This window comes from Pelobates fuscus, chromosome 2, assembly GCF_036172605.1.
Source record: "Pelobates fuscus isolate aPelFus1 chromosome 2, aPelFus1.pri, whole genome shotgun sequence".
Taxonomy (NCBI): domain Eukaryota; kingdom Metazoa; phylum Chordata; class Amphibia; order Anura; family Pelobatidae; genus Pelobates; species Pelobates fuscus.
Window position 1 is genome coordinate 377893522 of NC_086318.1, and position 15254 is coordinate 377908775.

A 15254-nucleotide genomic window follows, 5' to 3' on the forward strand; every position below is an offset into this window, starting at 1 on the left:
GAAGAGTAATGAAAGACCAGGAACTACAATACAAAGAAGAAGAAGAAAAAAAAAAATGTATGTCAGGTGTGCATTCGGGTGGAAAAACAGAAGTTATCGCCACATTCTAATCACCGTACTGCCGGCATGCCCACCGCACAAATATATCCTAACCAGCAGAAAGAAAATAAAGATCCTTGGTGATTAGGTCTCATAGTAAGTGGTGGCAAGATGCCAGGCAGTGTCCAGCTTGATGCTAAGTGTCTTTTATTGCACAAAGCTGGTAGTACTGCATGCAGATGCCAACTACATCGCGGGTAAAGCTGTCTAATTCAGTGATGAAGAAACCTTTCCTTTTTTTTCCTGATCTGCGGCATCTATGAAAATGAATTATTTTATTGCTTTAGAAAGTAAAAGCTCGACCCAAACACTGTTGTTATCGGTTAATATGAAGATTATCAAGCACATCACAGTTGAATACGTACTATTAATGCTACATAAGGACATTTTGATTAAGAAAAGAAAAGTATTAACTCCGACTCCCAAATGTACACGCTCATTCGATTACTCGTATAATAGTGTGAAGCCTTTCTCGTGTTGCTCCTTCTAAGGGTACTGCACAACATTTGATCTCAAGACTAGAAATGACAGTGATAATACAACATCTGCAATGTAAGAAGCTTATAATACTTTTCAACCCCCTGCTGTGTCCAAAGTGTGCATAGTACGATATTCCCAATAATTTCCTAGCCTTTTCTGGATTCCGCAATCAATATTTCATTCATTGAATCAAGTGAAACATAAGAATGTTGCAGTTTTCAAAAAACATTTTCCAACAATGGGCTTTTGATATTAAAATGCTAACATGAAATCAGACACACAATTCCTTTTGCCATAAACATCTTTTCAAACTAGCCAATTTTGTTGGACAAATGCACCAACAATGGAAAAACAGCAAAACCTTGAAAAATCAGGTGATCTTTACACATCATTCACCAATACACAGTTGAATACATATGTTAACATATACAGGCAGTATGGATACATTAGTGCATATGAGAGTTTATCCACATGGGAAAAAAAAAACAATTTCTGTTATTTTTAATATTCCTACATGCGATGTTCTCTTTCTTAGTAGCTCATGTTAGCTACTCCTAGCCTGCTTTTATTTAATAATGATCAGTATAATCACAGCATTATATAGCACATCCTCTGGCATTGACAAATGTCCTCTGATTCTGACTATATATATTTATAGATACATGCATGTTTGCTAATATCTAATACATTTACAATTTGCTTTGAAAGACCTACATCCCCTCCAAGGCCTTCTTTATTATATACATTATAGCAGGCCTTAACAACCCCCAAGGCCTGTTTGATCATATACATTAGAGCAGGCCACAACCCTCCCCCAAGGCCTTGTTTATCATATATTTATAGCTGGCAATCCCCCAGGCCTGCTTTATTGTATACTTTATACCAGGCCACAACAATGTCTATTTTTATTAAAGTAATTAAATTATTTTAACACAAGCTAGAAACGTGGGGTTTTGGTGCCGTTTTTCAAGGCACATACGGGGAGATTCGTCAAGGCAAAAACCCGATGCTATTCTGGGGCAAAGAGCTAAACAAAGAGTACTAGCCAATAGAACACCGCTCAATATTTAGTACTTGGCACCCACAACAAAGTGTTTTAACTTTGATAAAACGCCACCATAGCATTCTATGCTTTGAGCAATGCATTGTAGAATAGGGAAAAGGTTCTAGAAATTGAGTGCATATGGGTTGTGGTGTTTGGGCAAAAATAAGACCAGAAGCTTTTATCCAGCTTGAGTGAGAATTGTTACTTTTATTTTTATTGAAGAATGAGTATATGTGTATGTGCGTGTTTAAGTGGATCCTCTTATGACAAAACACTGTTATGAAACTTAAACACTTATTTAATGTAGCTCTGGTAAGACCTGGAAGACACTAAATAACCATATGTTCCTTCTTTAACACTAGGGCACTCATACAGGGGATTCCAGGTACTCATTTATGTCCAATTAGGATTATTTTTCCAAATGTATGCACATTTAACCCCTTAATGACAATGGCATGTCAGGTTAGTCATGATATAAAGGGATCTGTATTACCCCTGTTAATACAGGGATCCCCTTAATTCAGGTTAATACAGAGCACTCAAACCCATATATATTAAAATTACCAAATTATATACATTTAGTAGGGAAGCCGGATTAACTTTGCAAAGTGAAAGTCATTCATTCCTTAAATGTAGGTGTTGCACCTTGTGATATGTTGCACACCTCATTGGCATTCCAATAGGTACCACCAAAGATCTCGTTCGTACATATCTGTCACTTAAGAGATTACTGTATATTTGAGTCAGAAGGTAGATAAAACTGAAGCACCCAATGTTTTATCATTAAGATCTGGCCCAGAATAAATTTAAATTGAAATAATACTGTGATGGATGTGTGTACTATTTATACAGTAGATGTATACATGTGTATAGAAATCCTATGCCTTGCCAAATAGAAATATTCAAGAGGGCTGGTACGGTCATGCCAAATATTGCAACACAGCCTCCCATTGGTCCACTAAGTACGGTAAGTATTTTGTTTAGTTGAACCTATAAAACAAAAACCTCATTTGAGATTGTTGTTAAAAAAAAAAAAAAAAGGTCCTCAGATTCTCCTGTAGCTATTGAAAAAACATTATTCATTATAGATCAATCACTTTATTGATGAGATAACTTTGACGTTCAAATAAAACGCTCTCCTGCAACCAATAGAAACAAACAAAAATCAAACCCAAAAAAAAAAAACACTCAGCTTTATACTAGCTACGGCAAATGGTCAGATTTCTGCAAATGATAATGTGCTACACATACCTGTGGTCCTCAAAGGATTAAAATATTTTCACCTTCCTGAAAAATGTCTCACTATGCTTGTGGAGCAGTAGTGTCCAATAAAAACATATATTAATTGAATTGTAACTCAATAAGAGAAGAGGTCCAGAATTGAAGACATTTGTTGTAGAGTTTTTGACTCGTTGCTTAGCACACTTGGCAGTGGAGTGGGCAGAGGTTCGTGTATTTAACAAAGACATCAAAACTACCTTTTCTACTTTAAATACATAAATGCACCACGATTATTATTTTTACTCTACTGTAGTTGTCAGGCTCTCAGTTTACCGTTACACCGAAACAAAGATCCTTTTTATCTTATATATTCAGGAAGATGTTATTAGGGATTAATCAATCACCCATTAGTGATTAAATTCTACTTCTGGCAGTATAATTTTTGGGGATCTGTTTCCACCATGAGCCTAAGATTACACAGAACAGGTCTTCAGCAAGCTGGGCCTGTAACATACTGAATTAGTTCAATAAGAGTACATGCTCCGAAATATCTTTAAAAGGAACACACACCTGTATTCCTGACCCTATAGTGTTAAACCCACCATATAGGTGGCTTGCCCTCCTATAAAAGTTTAAAACTCACCTTATTTCCAGCACTGCGCACCCATAGGGAAAGCATTGGATTGGCTAAAATCGGCACGGGGGCCAATCAGGACCTCCTCATAGATATGCCTTGAATCAATGCATCTCTACGAGGAAAAGTCAGCATCTTCATGCAGAGCGTGGGGACGCTGAACGTCAGGGCTGCTTTTTCGTCAGCACGGACCCAGGAAGCACCTCCAGTGGCCATCTGAGGAGTGGCCACTTGGAGGTGTCCCTAAAGGCAATGTAAACACTGCCTTTCTCTGAAAAAAAGCCTGAAAGGAACCATTATACTCACCAGAACAACTACATTAAGCTGTAGTTGTTCTGGTGACTATAGTGTCCCTTTAAATTATGCTTGGTAGTATAGCAATCCTGGCATGTTCTTGTTGCGATGCTTTTTAATGGACTACAAGGTACTCTATAGCATAAACTTCAGAGACCCTCGTCATTAGATGTGAAGAGGATTAAGAAATAGTCAGGGGTGTTTAATCACTAATTGAAAGGGTTACTGAATTAGTATTCAATACTAAGAATACCTTTTAAGTACAACCATTCACTGATGACATCAAATGTTTTTTTTTGTTTTTTTAACATGCGAACACCATATTGAGCAACAGGGGCAGAAAAAAAAATAAAAAATAAAAAATCTCCTGGCAATTTCTGACTAGGAGGAAAGATGTCAATAGAGTGACCTATTTAGGACCATGGCAAGACGTCTGCTTCTAATTCCTATTTGACAGACACTGTGTTTTGTCTTTTAAACAGAGCTCTCCAATATGTAAATATGATGTTACATCACACTGGTGTTACTCCATATTTGGTGATTTAGAATGACTTTGGATCTCTGGAGGCTACAAATCCCTTCCACCAAGATCTGGATTCATTAATCATGCCTGCTCTTCTGCTCATAGTCCCTCAAATGAAAGGCAACAAATGGAAATGGTCACTGCTACAGGCCCTTTACGGAAGAAAGGAATCTTAACCCCACATGTACCAATAGCTGCTACAAAGTCTCTAAATATGATGTGCTATATAATCGTGTGTGTGTGTGTGTGTGTGTGTGTGTGTGTGTGTGAGTAAATATATGTATACGTGTATAACATTATACAGACTTATCTTATACTACAGGCGAATACCAGTTTATTGATTTGTTTTAAGTCAAATATATAAGAAGTGATGATCTAACTGTGATCCTTGTCAAAAAATATATATCTTTCAAAGCCTTATGTTATGTTCTAAAATGTAGATTTTGGAGTGTTTACACTTAATGAATGCTACATATGATATCGAAAGGTTTTCTACAATGGAATATTTGGGATTAGGCATAGGTAGGTAACCTATTGCAATCTGGTAACGTTGATTTTGGGCCCTGGGAAAGACCATTAATTCACCCTAAAAGTTTTTTTGTTTTTTTTTTGTTTTTTTTATACAGGTGTGCATTAAACTTTGAGGCCAGTGCCTTAAGGTCGTGTTCGGTTGTTTACGACAGACGTGGCTGTGTAAAACATATCTGTTTTTAAACATGGTGACATGTCTCTAAATACAGCACTGCAGTGCTCTCTCTTACACTGTGCTAGGCTTTAAGTCAATTCACATTTCATTGTCTGTGTCTAAAAGGTTAAAACAACAGATACAAAAGAGAGAAGATCTCATAAAGACTAATACACTGGTGACCTATTCTTGGGAATGAGGTTTGTCTGGACTTGAAATGACAGTTCATGAATTCCTCTGTTTTTCTAATGCAACCGTTTTAAAATAACATTTCCACAGTAAGATCATTACACACCGTATCAGTAACTCCCCTGGTCACTTAATAATGTTGCACGTTTGCAACACAGACTATTGCAGCATAATACGTTTAAAAAAAAAACATTAAAAAGCAGACAGATTATTTTCTTTATAAGTGATCTAAATGAAAAGTTACAATAATTATGAGTGCTCACATAATATACATTAGTATATTCTTTTTTGGAATGTTAAAAAAAAAAAAAAAATATGTAACATTTTTCTCTGTTTATTTTTTTTTTTTGTAGTAAAATCAGTGCTGGACGTCTGAAATGTGGTTGAGCAAGCCACACAGAAAATGAAGATGCATCTGTCAAAACCACATCAGACACATGGAAAGCACAGAGAGGCATTTATCATTTGGCTGAGGAGGTAAGCAACAGAAAGTGGCCTTTCCTGTCAAACCAACCTTTTGAAATTTCCAGCATGCCCTTAAACTTTTCGAATAAGCATGTCTGTGCGCTTCAGCTACTGCCCTCTCTACTCTGGCCTGGCCAGTCGAAAATGGCATCTTAAAGTCAAGGTCAGGGGTCTCACAATGCCATGGGGCTGTGTTTAATTACAGTCTGCATGCTGACAGCCAATATGGATCCAAGCCTAGCCGGAGCATTTTTTAACCCATGCCATACTTACTCTAGGGAAAAAAATACTTTCTAAGTGATTTAACAGAATTTCCTCATCTGGAAAAAAATATAATGTACAGAACTTACATGGTTGCTGGTGATATTACACACTACATGTTTTAATTAGTTGCTTAAGCTTAAACTATTTCTTATGTCCAGTTTTTTGTTTGTTAGATCAGGAAAAAAATGTTACAAATTTCGAATTAATTCATTTTAAAGAATAGCAGTCGACTGGCCAATCAAAAACAGATTATTTAAATTGACTTTTAATTTAAGAACAATATCTTGATATAAATTATGTTAAGTTTTGTTCCTAAATTTAAAGTTAATTTAAAACACTGTATGTTTTTATAGCAGTGGTTACACTATATTTATCCGTATAAAATAAGTGTTTTTTGCACGTTTCATAAAAAGCGTCCATGAGCTATATTTTTAACCATTGGTGTGGAGAATTGATGCTACACACAAGCTGGCTTATTGTTATCTAAAAAGAAGTATACAGTAACGCCTTCTAATTTGATTTACCTGCTGCATTTTCCTGTTTTGGACAAATTCCTCTAGATGACGTTGACAAACAATCGTCATCCTCCGGCGTGACCTGGATGCCAACCTCCACAGGATTGGACGCTTTTTTCAACTCACTTGGCGTTGGCGAGGGCGGTTTATCCACAGCCTTCTCTAAGCAAAGGCTGCCATTGCATTGTTTCCGTTTGTGCTCAATAAAAATAATAATATCCCCCAATGGGAAGTTCATCTGGCATTGGCCACAAGTTAGAAGGTCATGGTCCCCTTCTCCAGCTCCCAATGTGCTGTTGTCTGGCTCATCGTCTGTAAGAATGGCTTCGACAGGTTCGGCTGCAGTGTAGGAAACAAAAGAAGTACCATCAGCTCTCTTGAGAAGAAAAAGAAAAAAACAAAACAAACAATCTGTAGCTAAGCTTAGTTTACACCCTACAGATTACATTTCTTTAATACGCCCATGTGCTGTCAAAAAATAATGTAATGAAGGAATCGTCAAGTCTATGAGTAAGATTTTCACCAGTGCGTTCTATCATTGGTGCACTGGTGAATATGGCATTTAAAAAAGAAAAGAAAAAAAAATCTATCAAAATATGCTTCAGGTTCATATTAAAAAATGAAAAAGAAAAAAGTGAACTATATTATAGAATACACTTCAATAAAGAAATATTATATACCCTGGTTATCTGTGGCAGATAGGGCTAATAGGCGCACTTCACATCCAAAGAAAGAAAAATGAATGTGGCATCTACTTGCTTTGGGGGAAAAGCAAAAACGGAATTACAGATTCATGAAAAATAGTATAGACACATCCACCGAATATTTTGGACTGCTTGTGAAAATATGCAATTAGTCATTTCTTCACAGTGGGAAACGGGGAGAAAACGGTGGCTGGAATATATTCCGAACATGTTTACACTTGTGTTCACCATCAAATAAAAGTCAGCATGGTCAAGTGAATGCCACATTACATAACAGCTGATAAAACTCTATTCCGAAAACGTGAAATGCCCATTCTAGTGCTGTCAAACATGACAGGGTATCTATGCACAGCTTCAAGTAGTTTCATTAGAGGTCTAGCATTATATCACTCCTGATATGAATACACAATGAAGGATGCCTATTTTTTTTCCTTTTTATATTTTAAGTCGACTTGTTTTTTCAAAGGCTTTTTTCTGACACTAATATAAAAAAAAACACTAAAAACCATAAACCTTTAGACTTTTTTTAAAAACATTTTTTGCAAGCTGTCACATCACGACTATGATCATGCAGGACATATAGATTACATCATGCAGGGAGACATTTCTCTAAAAATTATGAGGGTTCTCGACAGAACTATGAAATAGTTAATCACCCTGACCTTCTTTAGCAGCTGCCAATTTCGCATTTTAATGAACTTAAAGCCACAGAGAATCAAAAAATAGATTTTAATTTGGTTGCAAACTATTGGAATAGCTCTTAATAAAAGTGCAAAAATTTACTGAACTCAGGTTAAATTTATTTCAACCCACGCAGAATGAATATTGAAAAGGAAGATCTGGACTAGCTCCCAGTTGAGCACTATGAAATAATGTAGGAAAAAAAAATAAAAAATAAAAAACACAACTGACTACACCTGAGATCCAATTATGACAAAGTCTTACTTCCTAGAATCCAGTACTGCTAGGACTCTTAAATGATACTATCACCTCCGGTCAAGAGCTATCTAGAAGTTTATATATAGAACAATTCTTTCATGTGTTTATTAAACTGTTTGGGTTTTTTTTTTTCAAGCAAAATAAAAATAGACGCTTAGGGTAACAAAGTTGCTTCACTTGGCCATTATTGAACGCCATGCGTGGAAAAAGAATCAGGTAACTGATTGTTAAATGCTTCAGCACAGTGTGTAAAAGTGAGAGGTACAAAACATTTTCCAGATCGCTCTGATATGAAGGTGATAAGTATGTATACTAACACCTTGACTATGAGCCTTACGGCATTAAACACGATCGACAATCAAGCACTATTACATTATAAACAACTGGTTTCACAGAGCTTCCACATGTGCCTGTTATATATGAATCAAGGACAGAGGCAAATATACAGACCAAGACTGGATTGGAGTTGGTTAAAAGAAATATACACAAAATAGGCTAAAGTCTTTAGCGTGCAGTAGTAACTAGCTTGATTTACAATCAAAACCAGGAAATGAAGTGCTTATTCAGAGGTAGCTGATTACCCCCTCCACATTTCACCTAATTAATTTTATAGGAGGCAAAGTTCTTGAAAATAACAAGATGATCAGATGTACAGATATAAAATCCATAACCTTAACGTTTCCGATGCTCTCAACGTAAATTATTTCTAATTAGCTAGGAATACATCCTGATAAATAACTACATTCAGCATGGCATTGCTTTCAGAAATCTGGCTCCTGATGTATAGAGATAGCAGTGGCAAATGATTTGATTATTCAGTTCTGGCATTATTATTGAAATCAGATGCAGCAGTGACTGTAAGAATCAGACAGCTTAGCTTTTGCTGTAGATCCACATGTTATACACGTATATAAAACATGTTCTGGGACACTTCTGCAGTGTTTAGCCCTTCGTAGAATTCAAAATTAAACGAGACGTCTACCTGCATACTAAATAAAGACCAAAGTGGGATTTTAAAAAAAAAAGTTATACGTTCGTGAAGCGATTTCATTATACATAAAATATAATGTATAACAAGTAACAATTATAATGGTTTTTTTATTATTATTTTGGGGACGGCTATTTTTGTAAATTTGTCAGAACTGCACACAAAACCTTCCAGCTCAAAAGGGGCCGAATGAACGAAAGACATGGAAACCTGTTTACATTTTTTTGTGTGTGCGCGCGTCTGTGTTGTTTATTTTATATATAAATACATTTAAATTTTTTCTGTTAACTTTTACATTGCAATTGTTCACTGTCTATGAAGGAAGTGAGTGTAGATTTCATTGATAGCCAGACAACATAAAAGGATAAAAAAGGTTTGCCACAGTAATAATGTTGTCCAGTGTCTGGACTGGTTTGGGATTTAATAAAATATAATAAAGATCTTGCCCAGGCGGGTAGTAGTTTTGAAATGAACTTTGCAAATAATAAAGGCACAATAGGAGCAAGAACAGAGAGCTCAAACCCTCCCTCTTCCTCTCTCTGTCCAAACACGTGGATGAAAGGCAAATATGTCAGACAGTCAACAAGGAACTTCACTGTTTTAGGAAAAACCTGTTTCCCCCCCCCCACCCCCCTCCCCCTCAGACACAAGGCTTTCTTGCTTCCCTTCAACTGAGTTAATGCAGAACAGAACAATGTAAACTTTAAAAGCATAGGGGGAAAAATCCACATCTCACAATTACACTTTAAATTAAAATACATTTTCAGGGAAGGGGATAGAATTAAAGCAATGTTTGTTTTTAGTTTTTCAGATTGATTTAAAATTTCAATTTTGTATAAAAATCTGATAAACCTCATTTCCCATAAAAAAAAATTAATAAAAAGGTTTTATGGTTATTTAATCAGTTGTCGGCCTTCTACAACGCCATAATGCTTATTTTTCAATTATTAATGTGACTTTTGTACGTTTTATTTTGCGCACGAGGCTATTGGGAGATAGAGGATGTAAAAATAGTTATACATTTTGCTCTGTATGGTTTGTTTAAAGTATTTAAAGTAATCGCTACTACGACGAAGAAACTTTGAAATCTGTGCATCAAACTACAGCTTGTTTTCTTAGAAATAAAAAAATAGAAACACAAAATCCCGTCTAAAACGTAGATTAAGACAAAGAAATGACGAGAAGAAAGAAAGAAAAAAAAATGGACTTCCATTCACCCCCACCACGAAAAGAAAAAAAAAAATTATGAAAATGAAGGAATATATGTTAAACAGGTCAGGTTCAAGTTTGTGTGTGTTTCTTGATCCCTCTCTGCTCCCTAGTGGACAGATTTGGTATCACAAAGCATGTCTTAAGTGAAACCTCATGCAGTCGATCAGTCCCCCGGAGCTCCCTTGGCAAGGAAGAGGAGGGGGGTACAAAGGGGGGGGAGGGCAGCAGAATACCAGAAATAAACATTAGAGCCAACAATGAGAAAAAAAAAAATAACAGGAATTGGCATGAGAAAATATCATTTCAGCACCTAGTTACAAATTTTAAAGGATTGTAATGTGTAGTTAGTGGCATGCAATAGAACATGCTAGGGTCATATATGGTAATATTTCACATTGTAACTTTAAGGTTAGCCAAATCCAAAGTGTAGATGGTCATTTGTAACAGAAAAAGAAGGCATAGTGAAGAAATTTGTTAGAGGTTAACGATTGCAGTGGAAGAAAAATTGTACTTAATATGAGTTCCACTATTGCTCTAATCAATATCTGGAAAATTGGGAAGCGATTGATTGGGCTCGTGGGGAGGGAGACATGTCAGTGGGGAATATAGCTCAAATTTTGATGCATTTGATACAAAAAAAAACACATTCTCCAAAAAATGTGCAGAAAAATATGTACGTCAATCAAAATATGCCTGTAGATTATTTGCATATCAAAAAGAAATGACAGCGACCTTACACATGGTAATTTCACATTTGCAACAAGCCACACAATTATCTCAAGATGCATTTAAAAAAAAAAAAAAAATCAGCAAAGAATATTCTATTTCCCTATCAATATCAAATTATTAAAATACCTCCACAATCACCCATCAAACTTAAATATAATTTGGAAAGTGCAGTTAGCATGTCTCCCTTGACAGACAATCTGCTGGTTCTGGTCTTATTATTTAGATTATTATATTTTGGGGTTTTTTCGAGAGAGATTAATTTTGCTTTTTCCTGTCTCATTTGTTGGCAGGAGGTTCTACACACGCGCTGCTTGTAAACATTCAGACACGAGATTTTTCCCAATCAAAATCCACTTCCACTTTTTTTTGAAAATCTTCCAAAAAATAGTAAAACACACAGAGAGAGAGAGAGAGAGAGAGAAGGAGAGGGTTGGAGAGAGGGAAGGAAGGGATTTCCTCTGCCAGCTGCAATCGAGGACGAAGTTTTGAAAGAAGAGTTTTTTTGGGGTGAGATTTCTTTGAAAGAGCTCTTGCAGCCACAGCTCGGACTCCCTCGTACAGCAGCATACTGTGCCTTTCACTCTCCCTGGGCTTCACATAGAACGCAATGTAGCAAGATAGACTGTGCACAGGGAACACACAGAGAGACCTTCAGCGTTCTATGCTTCTAGCAAGCCACAGAGCAACGATCTCTGGCTAAACCTTGCACCTAAAGGTTGCTGGGTTTTAAAAAAAAAAATTAAGGAAAAAAAACTTTGCATTAAAAAAAGGAAGAGTTTTATTTAAAAGAATAAAGAATTATTTTGAATAAGTCTTTTTTTTTTTTTTTTTTAAATGCTATCATCCATAGCCATTCATTTAGAGTCAGAGGGATCCCTTCTGCATCACTGTCCAGTCTCACCCCCCGTTCATTTAGGTTATTTTTTTTCTCCCCCTCTTTGCTACTGGAATTTCACTGCCTTTTCTTGAAGAAGGAAAAAAAGTATTTGTTTTCTGCTAGCGGAGAAATGAAAGACTCAAAGAAAGTGTTAACCATTCCACCCCCACTGACAGCTTTCTCTCTCTCTCTCTCTCTCTCTTCTTCTTCTTTCCTTTTTTTTTTTTTACAATGAATGTGTGAGAAGCTACATCCGTGTGCAGGTAAATCATGGCTTAAGGAAGGTACTTACGTGAGTATTCCCGCTTGCTTAAGTGCTGGGGCTTGCCTTGCTTTCGGCGAGACATGTTGGTTGGTGGGGTGGCTTGTGAGAGCTCGGTTCACATCGGGAGAGCAGGGTTAGAAAGACGGAGACTCCAGAGAAAATATCTTCATCAAATGCCTTTGACATCCAAAATAAATTAGAAATAATAGAAAGATGGTGCTGAGAAGATGAATTGTGGGACAGCCGTCATGGCTTTTTTTTTTTTTTTTTTTTTTTTGGAGGGGGGTAAAAAAAAAAAAGAAAAAAAAAAAAGGAGAGAGATAGAGAAGGAGAGAAATGAAAAAAAAATGGCAAAAGCCCCCCTGAGCTGCAAGTTCAAGTGCGGACGTGACGTTCCTGTAAACTTGAACGTCAAGAGCTGGATGGACAGAGACATACAAAACATGGGCAGGGCCAGGGGGAGAGAAGGGGAGGAGGGAAGGCAACACCAATGGACATTCATAAGGGGCTGGACAGGAAAACCAGACCCGGGCAAGCCAATGGCCAGTGATCAGAAGTAGAGGGGGTGGGAAGGGGGCACTCACTGTATAAGGGGGAGGGTGAAGAGAAAGGGTTTAGACACAAGCTGCTGCTTAGTGAAAGAAAAAAACAGAGAGAGACTGCACAGAGCAGAGGTGCAATATGATCCTGCTGTGGAGATAGCACAGAGGAAAGAGATCACAGCCACTCTCTGTGTGTGCAGGGCCATTGCAGGATCCAAACATGCTCACAGGCTGCACGCAAAGGGCAGGGGAAGCTCTCTGTGGGTAAAGGTGACTCAAGTCAAATCCACATCACAGGCAGAGTAGAGGCAGCACTGGGGGAAGTGTTGTATCAGGCAAGAATGGCAAGACAAAATAAAAAGGTTCTATGTGATATCTAGGGGAAAGAGAAGAAGAGGGGGGAAAAAAAGTTTTGGCACATGTGTGAGGGACAGATTAATATGAGTAAAAGAAAACCAGAGGGAGGGGTTATGAAGTTGCATGAGTAAAAAAAATGCTTCTGATGAATGAGGGGTGTGAGACGTACATTAGAATTATCTTGCAGCTTGTTATTAGGAATGTATACGCAGAATCAGATTCAAATTATGGTCAAATCGGTTGCGGAAGGTAGGGGGAAAAAAAACGCAAACTGGTTTAAATGCACACCTGTATTGGTTGGCACTTGACTTGGGGGCATTGCTCCCTTATATACCAGCTGAAAATGTTAGTGGCCTGGCAGGGTACGTACGGGCAATTGGAAACCTGTGCAAGCATATAAAAGTATGCATAAATAATAATTAACCCTTTTGGGCGCAAAAAATAAACAGTAGGTTTTTTTTTTTTGGTGACCGAAGGGTTAAGTGCAGGCTTGCACAGCAGCCCATGGGTTAATTTAGAGGAGGAGGAACTGATAAAGACAAGGGGGAGAGAGAGAGATAGGTATGTGGTACAGACAATGAGGCATAGTGCATAAGTCTCAATATCTCTAAGGCCAGAAGAAAAGAGGGCAGAGTTCAAGAAGATAGCAGCTAAAAAGCAATGATTGGTCAAACTGACAGCCATGTGTTAAGAAGACGTGTAGAGGGAAGAAAAGAGACTACACTGAGTGCTTGACCAGTGGTAACACACCAATACATTATTATTATTATTATTATTATTATAAGTTATTATTTATATAGCGCCAGCTTATTCTGCAGCGCTTTACAATAAAAGGGGAATTTACCAAATAAGACAATAACAAAATGTAACCGGAACAATAGGTAGTTGAGGACCCTGCTCAGACAAGCTTACAGTCTAGAGGTGAAATAAACTAATCAAGCAGAATAAAGTGGCGCAGGGGAGCTCTACCAGTGGGGAGCAAAAGTATGCAGCCACTACAAGAAAATACATCAATAAGTACACCTGGTCCCACAAGTAGCTAAGAGACAGAATTCTCCCATGGCAGCAAATCAAGGTCCGTCCACTACCCGAGTGGTAACTGGGAGGGAAACACATATGCTAAAAAAAAAAATATATATATATAAATGAGAATCAATAGAAGAGAAATCAAGTTGATATTTATGCACGAAAACGCAAAGGCTAAAATTAGGTCTGCTGAACGTCTTCAGTGCCTAAGCAGCTCGTTGTGGCAATTAAATGGTTAAGAATAGGTAGAATAAAGATATAACCTGATCTGCTGATCAGCTGTCAATAACAGAGGATACAGAGGAAATGTGGGTAACGAAGAGTTACATGTGTCTAGATAGATAATACCTGCTTCTGTGATAAACCCAGTCTCTGGCGGTGAATTTTATAGTTGTGTGAGATAAAGGAAATATTGTAAAATAAACTGAAGTTCTGTTTCTGCTGACAGGACTTTGTCTTGGGGGCACAGACGGCTTTGAAGATGCTTATTAAAGAATGTGCAGAAAAGCTGTTGGAAATAAGACACTGCCTGGTTCCTACATACAGTTTGCTGTTGGCAAAAATCCCTGTCTATTAGAATCGGCGTAGTTTCAACACTAGCACCCCCTACGATTTGAAGTTTATTCTCAAACAATAAACTTAGCAGCACAATCTACTGGAAGATTCTCAGGCAGGTTAAGAAAATCCTTCAAATCAGATAAGCAAGAAACCAAATTAGTGGAACAGCAGATTCAAAGGGTGAGTGTGAGATGGCTCTTCAGTGTATCAATTAATTGTGTCAAGAATCCCTCCAGCGTTTTTGTATCTGCTAGAAAATTCTTGCATTTCAACATCTGTTACTCCTCGGCATTCAGGCACTTATACCAATATGTTGTTAGGATGCTTTTGAAAAAAAACCAACAATTTTTTCGATGCTCATGACTTCTCGACCACACTATAAATTAAAACAATTGGTGCTCCTAGGTTGGTGATTTAGGAAGTTGAAAACTGTCTCTGGAAGAAATGGACTGTGTGTGACTTTTTTTTATTTATATTTTTTTTAAATCTACGTAAAGCCTAGTTGCATCATTTTGGATTGTTGATTATTTCATCTTTACGTTTTCTCTGTTTGTAGATGTCAGGGGAGTGTTTACATTTACAAGAGGAGGAGTTTAGAGGTATGACTTGGTATACATAATAATAGATTGTTTTAATGTCTGTG

The 15254-nt window shown here is 37.1% G+C and overlaps 1 protein-coding gene and 1 long non-coding RNA gene across 5 annotated transcripts in view; one reads left to right on the forward strand and one right to left on the reverse strand.

Annotated features, from left to right (window-relative positions):
• Positions 1-12568, reverse strand: part of BCL11A (BCL11 transcription factor A) — a 118598-nt gene extending 106030 nt beyond the window's left edge. For all 4 annotated transcript variants that reach the window (XM_063443745.1, XM_063443744.1, XM_063443743.1 and 1 more), the window contains exons 1-2: positions 12156-12568; positions 6424-6753 (exon numbers count right to left, since the gene is read on the reverse strand). In XM_063443745.1, the coding sequence (XP_063299815.1) occupies positions 6424-6753; positions 12156-12210 (385 nt within the window). In that variant the 5' untranslated portion in view covers positions 12211-12568. The remainder of the gene's footprint in view (positions 1-6423; positions 6754-12155) is intronic.
• A 1799-nt stretch (positions 12569-14367) lies between these two features.
• The window catches only part of LOC134587409 (uncharacterized), a 65237-nt gene continuing 64350 nt past the window's right edge, over positions 14368-15254 (forward strand). Inside the window, exons 1-2 of the long non-coding RNA XR_010086630.1 lie at positions 14368-14791; positions 15168-15210. This is a non-coding gene — a long non-coding RNA (uncharacterized LOC134587409). The remainder of the gene's footprint in view (positions 14792-15167; positions 15211-15254) is intronic.